General features: G+C 43.4%; 1 protein-coding gene across 4 annotated transcripts in view; it reads left to right on the plus strand.

Annotated features, from left to right (window-relative positions):
* Window positions 1-12,082, plus strand: part of STAU2 (staufen double-stranded RNA binding protein 2) — a 154,110-nt gene continuing 142,028 nt past the window's right edge. For 3 of the 4 annotated variants that reach the window (XR_014159509.1, XM_081874270.1, XM_081874272.1), the window contains exons 1-5: window positions 1-155; window positions 3,918-4,125; window positions 6,490-6,620; window positions 8,583-8,742; window positions 11,635-11,770. Coding sequence is in view for 3 of the 4 variants with exons in the window: in XM_081874270.1 (XP_081730396.1) it covers window positions 3,927-4,125; window positions 6,490-6,620; window positions 8,583-8,742; window positions 11,635-11,770 (626 nt within the window). In the remaining variant the exon portion in view is untranslated. Of the gene's footprint in view, window positions 156-273; window positions 408-3,917; window positions 4,126-6,489; window positions 6,621-8,582; window positions 8,743-11,634; window positions 11,771-12,082 lie in introns of those variants that run through there. The other variant, XM_081874271.1, reaches the window with a different exon arrangement.

The following is a 12,082-nucleotide window of genomic DNA, read 5'->3' on the forward strand; positions in this document are numbered from 1 at the left end:
CCGCGGCGGCTGCGGGCCTAGCGCCGCGGCCGGCCGGCGGGGGGGTGACGGAGCGGTTGGTTGGGGCCGGCGGCGTCCGAGGCACGGCGGCGGGGTCAGTTCTCTTTAGTGTTTGCCGATGTTGGAGGCGTCTCCAAAGTGTCCCTGGGAACCAGGTAACTGAGGCCGCGGGGGGTGCCCGGACGGACCCCGACGGGACACCGGGAGGGACTGGGGGGGAGCAGAGGCGAGCGCACCGGCTGACGCCGGGCTCGGGAGATGCTGGTGCCTCCGCGGCGTGAGAGGAGCCGCCTCCCTGCCTTGCCGCCCTCCTTCCCGCTCTGCCCCGGAGGCGGGCGGGTCGGGGACTCGGTCGTCGTCGTCCTGAGCCTGGTCGGTCGCCCTTGCGGGGCGGACGAGGCGCGCAGGTGAGAGGGACGGCCGCCCGGGGAGCAGCGTGCTGCTCTCGGAAGGCAAAACAAACACAAAATAAAAGAGCACGCCTGAGCAGCCAGAAAGAGCCCAACGCTCTCCTCCTTCTTGGAATGGACGTGCCTTGAAATAAGGGATGCCCCCCACTCCCAAAAGGGAAACAAGTTCTCCGTCCACTTTATATAAATACCTGCCTGCTTCTATTCGGCCGCAGAGTTCTGGTTATTGGACTCCTTCATTGCTTAGCTAAAAAACCTCCAAAACTAGCCTCTTCCTCCTCCTCCTCCATGGCTGTCCCTAGAGAGGGTGTGACTTTTTTTTGGCTCAGTTGCTGCGGCACCTAGTGGAAGCTGTATTGATCTTCACAGCTCATTCCCAAGTCCAGGGACTGCGTAGGGAACCCTTGATTCACCACTTTCTCCACTTTCTTAATCCCCATGGTTCATCCTTTAATGTGGAGTTAGGCAGGAGGCTTCTGACCTGAGGAAGCATGGCTTGAATTCTTCATTTGACTGCAACTTGCACCGCCTATAAATTACTTGAACACTTAAAGCATGTCTTGTCCTATCATCGTCTCCCACCCATGTGATTTTGTGTTCTGTTGTAGCCATGTTTTGTTTGTACTATGCCTTGGGCCATTTATTTAATAATGAACATTTATTATATTTGTATCCTGCCTTTTCTCCAAGAGGCTCAGGGCAGTGTAGATCAAGGATTCCCAAACTGTGGTCTTGGGCCACCTGTGTTCTGTGAGCCTCATTTAGGTGGCCCATGGCATGTTTGTAGATTTGTGGTTAAAAGACGGGAATGGTACATCCATCACATTTCATATAGATTTTAATTATATTTTTGCACTTCTTTATTGTATTTTACTGTTTTAAAATTTGAATTATATGGAGTTAAAATTGTAATACAGTAGAATACAAAATATGTAAGAACCAAAAATAGCAATGAAAATACAATTAAAAATAATATATCATTTAGCACAGTGAAATACAATTGTTAAAATGGGCAGAAAACCATTAAGTGGCCCACCAAGACTGATGGGAGTTATGGCTTGCAGAGGAACAGCCTATATCTGCGGAACCAGTGCAGATGCTGCCTGGAAATGGGTGACTACATTCTACAAGAGGTCCAATTTGATATTACATTTATTAGAGAGTTTCACATCAACTCCTGTCAGTATATCATCATACACAGGACCTATCCTTGAAAGATGTAAGTTTACCTTGATGTAGAATGCAGTGGTCCATTGCTTGGCAGCATCTGCAACTGGTTCTGCAGATATACGTTGGCCCCCTGCAATCCATAATGCCCATCAGTCCCACCAGCAACCCTAAATGAATGTGGGACATGCCCACCTCCTCACCTGTGTAATACTCTGTCACGTTAGATCTGACAGAGTTGCAGTTGTGTTTGAAGGTGAGAAACAAAAGTTATGCAGGAAGGCATCAGTGGCTTTCTTTCATTTTTTAAACTTCTCCCCCACCTTTCATGATGGAGCTCAAGACAGTCTACATAGGTGGTTATCTCCTATACAGGTACTGACTGCACCCAGGTTACATAGCTTCAACAAGGGGATTATGTCTTCTGATATTTAGTTGTAATGCCCAAGAGAATGAGTAGGTTAGAAATGAAAGTAAATGAATAGATTAGTTTTCAAAGATCAGGGTTTTAAAGATCATACAAAGTTATGTTTACAAATAGACGATATATGTTGTATAGTCAATTAGTAAAGGAAAAAATACCGAGAAAAAATATATTTGTATTGTGCTAGTGATGATCTGACACCAATTGACTAAGTTGGTGTGATGACCTGGAATGTTTATAAATACTCCCAAGTGCCTATAAGCAAAGCAATATAGGAAAAGTTGTCTTTTAGCTCATTTTCATTATACACACAGTGTTGGGGACAAGTATGCGGGGCATGCTTGAGGACTCGGAAGAGGTACCATGAGACAGAAAGGTGAAAGGGCAAGGAGGCTGAAGGAATTTCACATACTGATTTGAATTAATCCACTAATAGTTTGGTTTCAGACATCTCTCCCAGTTTCAGTTTTATTGGGTTAGCTGTTACGAGTGCTTTAATATTGCTTATCTGGCCACTCTCTGAACTGATTAATTCCATTAAAACATTTTTACATCTGGTCATAGTAATATTTTAAGTTGCTAAAATACATAGTGATACATGAACTTTACTAAGGGCAGTGCAGTGATGTGAAAATGTGTGTCAGTCACAGATAGTTCGTGACAAAAAGTTATGGAGTAAACATTTGGTTTATAGGAGTTCTGGACAGCTTTCATAAGAGGGAAAGAGAGACAGAATAAATGAATTGGGATGTTGTTGCAAGCCACTATCATCTTTACTTTTCTGATTGTTAAACTGTCAAATGATACATCAGTATGATGGGTTGCATTTTTATTAACTCTAATCTTTTTGACCTCTGACCTGCCTACTCAGCTACCTAGTTTTGATGCCATTGGTTGAGCAGCCAGATGTCATGGCCCAATGGCTGATATCATTGTAGCCCAATACCAATAACTTTACCTCCAGCACTTTAAATATTGACTGCATGCAATAGTCTTTTGAATAACACCCTTGCTGTTGCAAATTAGTCAGGTGTTTCAAGAGCCTTTCAGTGAAAACATTAGCCACAGTCTCATGCACTTACATGGTAGAAAGTCCCATTGAACTCAATGCGACTTAATTCTTTGTAGAGGTGCATAGGATTTCATTGATTGACAGCTACTGCTTAGTTGAAGGAAATGATAAACTCTGTACAGTAAGCCCACAATTTACATGGGGGTTATGATTAGGAACTTCTGGGTTTTGATCATTCGGGAGCCGATTTGTTCGGGAGCCAAGGTGTTTGAGATCCAAGGTACGACTGTATTATTTACTAAATTTATATACTCCCATTTATCTGAAGATCTCTGGGTGGTTCACAAAATAAAAATACAGGATAAAAGCACAAAAACAAAACAATAACATCCCCTCTCACAAACACAAGTGGTTCAGGCTTTGTCAGACCTCAAGTGCAAAAACTTCCAAACAGGGAGAAGCCACCAATAAGCTCTCCCGTGGAAGGTGCCCTTAAGAGTCTGTACTCAGTTGGTGTAAAGCACCAGACAGGACCTGCCCACCCATGAGGCAAGATGAGGCAACCACCTCAGGCAGCAGGATCTACAGGGGCAGCAGATCCCGATGTAGATCTCTATCCCTCCACCTTGTTCCTGATGCAGGTCTTCACTCACTCCTTCTCTGGCAGTGGGGGGGGGTGCATTTTGTGGTTCACCTCAGATGCCAAAGTGTCTTGGTCTGACCCTGGCATCAGAGCTGAAAATATGAAAGACGTAGCTAATACAGCCAAGACTGATAATTTCTTTAATTGAAAACCATTTTTTAACAGTTCAGTTGGATTGCTGGTAATAGTTGTGCTTTCCCTTAGGGATGGAAAGAAGCACAAAATAATACTAATACTTTGGCGTATCTTTCCCCCCTTCAGTAAAAATCAATGGCACAAATCATGATGCAGACCACACCAAATCACTCTGGATCTCCCCAGTCTCCAGCAGTGCTAACCCCATCAGTAACAGCAACAGGTTCAGTGGTTCTTCAGCCCTCAGTGAATGGATCCATTCCAGAAGCAGCTGTCAATTGTAATAATTCCACAACTGGTCAGGTGGATTCCATACCTTCTAGCAACTCACAGGGTAAGGTGGTGGAGGATTTAAATTGTATTTTCATTTTGTGTTATCAGTGTTAGGGGGGTTGGAATAAGTGATTCACAAAGAGCGCAGAATGAAAGAAATACTCAAAAACACCTAAAACACAATTAGTGTAGTTTCACTGCTTTTATTGAATTTAGCTTAAAGTAGAGTTTTGTTTCCTGGGCACTATAGAAGCCCTGAAAAGAACTCATCTCTCTCCCAGCTTGACTGTACCTTCTACTGAAACGTTTAAAACTGCATGAAGTTATCCAAGTGTGTTTTCTACACTAGGACAAAATGTCTAAGACTTTTTTTTGGTTATTTTGGCAGCAAGTGGTATTTCTTTTGTAGCTCTGTAAGTAAAACATTGTTCCTGTCCTTGTAAACTGAAACACTGACCCCAAAAGTAAACCTGCAATGAAATTTTGTGTTGTTAATGAACATAAACAATAGGAGGAGAAATGAAATCAGAGGAGGAATAAAACATTAGCAATTCCCAAGCTTTCTTCAGTTCAGGGAGCAGTGATTAAAAGGCTTAGATTAGAGGAGATGCTAAAAATGGAGAAACAATAAACAGAAAAATGGGTTAGATCTAGACTTGCTCTTCTGCTAATGGAAGCCGATTCTCCCTTCTGTAGTAGTGCCCCCCATGCCATCTTTCATGCTGTTCTAGTAGATCCTCCAGCCTTCTGTAGCAGTTTATTTTTAGGGGCCTGCGGGCGGTGGCATAGGAAAAGGTGTTTGGTGGCTGTGGGCCACCCCGGGTGTCATCACTGGCCTGCAGTGCGCCCGAGCCACACATCTCTCCTGGGGAGTGACACATTGACTTAGACACCTGCAGGCTCTGCGCTGCCCGTAACAGCAACGTGGGGCTTGTGGACTCAGTGGAGGTTCTGCACAGTGTGCTCTGCCCCGGCTTGCCCTGCTCCATGGGTGGCTTGCGCCACCCCTGGGTGCAGGACTTTTGCACTGCCCTGGGTGCCCAAGTAGCTAGCTATGCCACTGCTTGCAGGGGGATGGGGAGGAATCTGCGAAAACTGCGTCTCCTATCCCTCTTTCCACCAGTGGGAGAATTGCATGAGTAAATGTGACTCAGGTCAGGTCTGGATGCAATACAGATACCTCGGGCTACAGACGCTTCTGGTTGTGTTTTTTTGGGTTGCAGACCGCCGAAACCCAGAAGTACTGAAACGGGTTACTTCCGGGTTTTGGCAGTCGTGCATGCATAGTAGCACCGAATTGCAACCGAATTGCGAACGCTGCGGGTTGCGAATGTTCTTCCCGCATGGATCATGTTCGCAACCCGAGCGTCCACTGTACACAAATTGAGTTCAAGAAATTTTAGTATGTGCCAAAAACGAGCACATAACAGGTATTAATTATTTGAAGTATTCATAAAGATTCTAATTAGTAACTTAAAATACCGAATTTTTCGCCCCATAGGGCGCACCGGCCCATAAGGCGCACCTAGGTTTTTTGGGGGGAAATAAAGGGGAAAAAATTTATTTCCCCCCCAAGGCGCGAGGCTGGGGTGGGGGAAGCCCGAGCTTCCCCCGACCCCAGCCCCCAGAACAGGCTGCTCTCCGCAAGCCGTGGGAGCCCTCCCACGGCCTGCGCAGAGCTACCCGAAGCCCCGGCGTGACTGCTCAGCGCGCCGGGACTTTGGGATAAGAGGCAGCGCTGTGCAAGCCGTGGGAGCCCTCCCGCCGCTTGCGCAGAGCTACCCGAAGCCCCGGCGCGACTGCTCAGCGCGCCAGGGCTTTGGGATAAGAGGCAGCACTGCGCAAGCCGTGGGAGCCCCGAAGCCCCGGCGCGACTGCTCAGTGCGCCAGGGCTTCGGGATAAGAGACAGCTCTGTGCAAGCCGGGGGAGGGCTCCCATGGCTTGCGCAGAGCTACCCGAAGCCCCGGCGCGACTGCTCAGCGCGCCCGGGCTTCGGGTGCAGGCAACTCTGCGCAAGCCGGGGGAGCCCGGCGGGAACTCCTGTGGGCTCCCACGGCTTGCGGATAGCTTCCTGAAGCCTGGAGAGCGAGAGGGGTCAGTGCGCACCGAGCCCTCTCGCTCTCCAAGCTTCAGCGAAAGCCTGCATTCGCCCCATAGGATGCACACACGTTTCCCCTTCATTTTTGGAGGGGAAAAGGTGCATCCTATAGGGCGAAAAATACAGTATATGTTTGAAGTAAAAATACATTAGGTATAAGATCCTGACTTTTAAACTTACCATCCAAATTCGGTTTTTTCTTCAACATGGTGTCTGAGATTTGTTTTCCAAAGTTTTAGCTAGTTTTTTTTGTTTTTTTTACTATTTCTACAAACTGATGATGATGTTTCCATATAAAAACAACCTTGTATCAATTTTATTTACAGTTCCTTTACAAGATAACATGGCAAACCCCAAAGAGAAAACTCCAATGTGTCTGGTAAATGAGTTGGCCCGTTTCAATAGAATTCAACCTCTGTATAAGCTCTTGAATGAACGAGGACCTGCTCATGCCAAGGTAACTTCATACATTTCCAGTGTATATGCCATTTGTTACCATTAGAACAGATTATGAACAGAGTAATCCTTGCTGAGTGTAACATCCCTGCAGTTCTGTAACTTTTAAGTTGCCACTAAATATATGATTTTTTCTGTCCTACACACATAATAAGTTTCAGTTGTACAAACTTTCCCTTATGATTTCAATCACGCAGTTCCAAAACTGCTTTGTTTTAATGCACCCCTATCACAAATGGAAGAAATACCCTTTCGTGACTTCATAAAACCAACATTTTCCATCTTCTGCCTTCTTCATGATCCTGTTTTCCAGGGAAACCAGTGGCACCAGATAGTGATTTTGATGCAGTTGACTTTATAATTGGTTGATACAATAAAAGAGGATCTGGCTGTTAAAAGTTGACTCCATTCTTCTTTGGGAATATTTATTTGGAGATCTTTATCGCCCCCTCCATTGCCTGGTGTGTAGCTGCTTGTACATTACTTAAAATAATTATGTGGGTGTACACACACATACACATCTGGATCCATAGTGACCCAGAGTGGAACTTTGCTCACAGGATGGACTTGCTAGTAAATTGTGGAAGAGACCATTTTCTCAGATTGCTCCTTCCCCTACAGTCCCTTGTGCCCTCTGCAGAACACCATGGGAGATGGTGTGGTGTGGGGCACAAGGAGAAGGGAGCAGTCAGTAAAAATCTCTCTCCCTTGTCTGGCAGCAGGAGCATCTGCTAGATTCAAATTATTTTCATAAACAGAAGGATACACCTTAGTATCTAACCTTATGCCAGCTGTTACATAGTTCTGCATCCAAACTTGGGTTAAACACAAGGTTGCTTTGGTAGGTACATACAGAAACATACACAATATATTTGCTTTTCCCTGCAGTTCTATAGGATTAAAATAGATTGCCTTGATATATTTTTTTTAAAAGCATAGGGCCCTTCCAAAGCTACCATCAAATTAAAGTTTAAATTGGCAGACTGTGACACTGATCCAAGGCAGAGATCCTTTTCAGTCTTTCATTTTTACATAGGAAGACAAAAAACACCAGCAAGTCTCAGGACACGGGATCACAGAGGTGACCTATGATTTGATAGTAAAAAAATAAGAGCATCTATAAGGATTCGTCCCTTTGGTCTCTGTTTTGCTGCCATGGCAGTACTGGAAAATACCAGGCCCATGTGGGTTTATGGTGGGTGTGTCCTGCCAACCTAGCAGTTCGAAAGCACGTCAAAGTGCAAGTAGATAAATAGGTACCGCTCTGGCGGGAAGGTAAACGGCATTTCTGTGTGCTGCTCTGGTTCGCCAGAAGCAGCTTAGTCATGCTGGCCACATGACCCAGAAGCTGTACGCCGGCTCCCTCGGCCAATAAAGCGAGATGAGCGCCGCAACCCCAGAGTCGGTCACGACTAGACCTAATGGTCAGGGATCCCTTTACCTTTACCTTTATGGTGGGTGTGGGTGAAAACAAGCCATTTCAAGAGGATCAGTTTCAATGGTCCTGACTTTTGTGTGTGTATGATTCTCCCCCTGGTCTCCACTCCAGTCTCACAGGTTGCTCCCCTTTTCCTAACATTCCCTTTTGATCATTCTGCTTGCTGCTCAGCTGCTAATCTCAGCTGAAAGAAGAAGTGGGGAAGAGCATTGCTCTTCTTGCTACCTCCTTAGCTCTATGCAGTGCTTCGAAGGACATCTGCACTCTGGGAGTGGGAAATTTGCCACCCACATTAGTTCTGAAGTTGTTCCATCAGCTGTGCAAAAAAGTGGCAGTGGGCAATATGAATGGCACATGCAGATATACCTGGTGCTTGTAAACTAGAGGTAATATATTCACTAGTCACCTGTGCTTGCTAGGGCTGATGAGAGTCAGTCCAAAATCTCCAGAGAGTAGATGACATATTTCACAAGGGTTGCTCTTGCTAACATTGACCTTATTTACTTGCCCTTTACGTCTTTGAAGATGTTCACGGTGCAGTTGACTCTTGGAGAGCAGACATGGGATGCTGAAGGAAGCAGTATTAAAAAGGCTCATCATTCTGCTGCTAGCAAAGCTCTGAGTGAAACTACCCTCCCCAAACCAGCACCTAGGCCACCCAAAAACAATGTTAATAATAATCCAGGTAAGTCACCATTCTACTTGCCACAATATTCATGAATGTGTTCAGCCTGGGTTAGTGTCATTTCAGCTGCGGTATATAGCAAGCATAAGTGAAGCTGGAAAACAGGAATCAGCGGAATGATGAAAAGCTAAGCTCTTATCATGAGATTGCATAATTATTCATTATACTGTATTTCCATAGCAAGAGCTATTGAGCTTTCATATTTCATCAAGATTCAGCTCCAAAGTATGTAAATTGCATTAATATGAACTGCATTAATTTGTTGGGGGAGGGAATGGTGACCAGACACAAAATCAACACATTTGAACTGCTTATTTGTCTTAATAAAGCTAGACAAGGAAGAATTTTAACTCATGTCTTTGCAAGAGGGTGTCATGTTAAAGTACATGCAAAGGATGCATTCGTTTATACATTTTGCACTGTTTGACCAGCAGAGGGCTGTAGAACACCTGTGATTCAAAAACTATGTTGCTAAATTGCAAAAGGAGGGACGTCAGATCTACTATATCACTTTTCTGAAAGCAAACTATGTTTTTGACAGAAAAGCACCGCTAGTAACAGTTCTGTTGGTATAGTAAGATCATGACAGGACCAGCTAAAATGTTGTGTGTTTCTGCTTTATTTGTCAAAATGAGATGATAAAACTTTTACTACTATAGCAGTTTCATACTGATCTATATTAAAATAAAACTTGAGACTCTCCAAAGCTGAACTAACAGAGTTCTGAATGTAGAATTTGTTTCAGAATGTAGATTACTACATTCTACAGTCTATAGAATGTAGATTACTACATAATACACTGCATATTGGGAATGCCTTGCCTTTCCCAGTGCATCTGTTGAGATTGGCAGAGGAAGTTTGCTGGTGTTGTCTGTTTTCTGTGGTGACACAGTACAGGGCCTTCTTTGTACTGGCACATTGACTGTTGGACACCCTCCCTCTGAAAGTATGTTTGCCACCCTCAGTAGCTACCTTTTGATGCCAACTCAAGCTGTGTTTTTCCATTCAGGCTTTTTGTAGACTAAGCATGAATATTAGTCATTATTGTCATTGTTAATGTTTTCTGCTGTGTATGTTGTAATGATTGTTTTAGATTTTTCAAAGTTCTGTTTTTATTGTGTGTTGTATTCATGTGATTGACATGTTATGCCTTGCATGATTTAAATGGATGTAGGATGATTTAAAATTAAAATAAAACATAATAATAATCATTTATAAATAGTTCTCTTTATCAGTACAAAATTATTCTGTGCAAATTACAAAGATAAAGTGTTTTGTGGAGTGACAGTTGGTCTAATACAGTGTATTATTTTGTCTTTCTGGTGTTAGTTATCCTATATATGGGGTAGCTTCACAATATTCAGTTCTTACATGGAAGACCACCCAGTAAAGAAAGTGATGTGAAACTTGTTTCATAGAATTGTAAGGTTGGAAGAGATTTCCCTGAGGGTCATTTGGTCCAACCCCTGCAATGCAGGAATCACAACATGGGGTTTCCCATCCAATTTTTAAACCATACTAGACCCTGCTTAGCTTTGCAAATGTGCTAGTAGCTTTCATTGCTACACCACTAGGAGGAGTTTTGTAAGATATTACAATGCCACACTGTTTTTAAAATGTTTTATTGCATTTCTTTGTGTTTTGCTTCTGTAAGCTGTTTTGGGTGCTACTTGTGCAGAAAATGCAAGAATTTTAGAAACCAAATACTGTACATTTTATTTATTTAAAGTATTTATTGACTGCTTTATGAGTAAATCATATTCAAGGCAGCTTATGCAATACCAGATAAAAATACAATTTCCAACAATAGTAAAACAGAAGTAGAATACCAGATCTTCTTTAACACATACAAACATTTATAAAACCTGGCAGTAATACATACACTTTCAGTTCAAAAATAAAACACTTTTTTTCCCACATTTGCTATTGAGAAGGCACTCAATAGCAGCACAGAGAGTCACTTATGAATAAGCTAGTGAAAAAGAGTGAGTTTTTAAGGCCTCTCTGAAGTTTAATTCATTGGTTAGCAATGAATTCAAAAGTCATGAGGCCGTTGGAGAGAAAGCCACTCCACCTAGTGGTGGGTAGATGACAGGTCATTGGCATTTGCAAAGCACAGAGCTGTGGCTTTGCATGGTTTGATTCCAAACTGTGGGCAAAAGTGGATCACCTGATGTCTTTGTGATGCCAAAGGAGTGGCAAACTTGGCCTGCAGGGGAGAAGGGAGATAAAGATCCGGCCAGCCACCAGCTGCATCCAGTTTCCCCACCTCTGCAGTAGAGGGGTTGTGTCAAGAACTTGGCAGCAGGCCAGTTGTGTGTGATGATTGGGGTTAGGAGTCTCAAAAGCACCCAGTGAGAAAAGCTAGTTGTTGGCTACAGTTGTGCTCAGGGATGTAGGAATAGCCATGCGAGTGCACATGCCCTAGGAAACCAATTCATGCTTGCTTTTTTCATGTATCTTTATTGGGACCAAAATATACCTGTTATCCTTTGTGCTTTCATACATAGTTAAGATTTTCCATCTAGGTAGGAATATCATTTGCTCCATCCTGCTTATCACTTTAATACAAACATTGCTAAGAAAATGTACCGTAGAGGATGCAGATCACTTACTGCCTTCTGTAGTTTCAGTAAAAATCTGGTATGTGAATGGATGAAGGACAGGCTATAAATACTTTTTAACAACCATGTAAAAATAAATAAAATCAACAAGACTACCTCCATGCCTGAGACGTCTGTAGAACCTTGTACCCAAATCTAGATCTGATTTTTAAAAAGCCAGTTCTGCATTCTAACCACTAATAATTTAAGTTGAAAATGGAAGCAGTGTTGAACTTTGTATTTCTATTTAACTTCTTAAATGCTGGTTATATCTTCTTATTTTTGACAGGCAGCATTACCCCAACAGTGGAGTTGAATGGTCTTGCTATGAAAAGAGGAGAGCCCGCCATCTATAGGCCGTTAGATCAAAAGCCAGTTCCAAACTACAGAGCAAATTATAACTTTCGAGGCATGTACAATCAGAGGTTTGTGTGTTTTCAAGTGTTCCTTTAATTTTCCTGGTTCTGACTGCCCTTCAGAAAGCAACCTCAGGGCAGCTTTTTAGCCTCCCGTTTCTGTTTCTTGCTTTTCATTAGTTGACATCTTATCTGCTTCAAGTGTGCTCTGAATTCTGAAATTTCCCTTTCCTTCTGGATGAGATTGAGAAGCTGCATCTGGAAAGTTAGCAGGAAATGGAACTGTTCGTCCATCCCAGTAGATATTTATGGCATTCTTCAGTTTGCAGATGTTGTTACTGGATAGCATTTGGCTTATTATTTTTTTAAAAAACAACCCCA

This window comes from Podarcis erhardii (genome assembly GCF_964252035.2).
Source record: "Podarcis erhardii genome assembly, chromosome: 8".
Lineage (NCBI taxonomy): Eukaryota > Metazoa > Chordata > Lepidosauria > Squamata > Lacertidae > Podarcis > Podarcis erhardii.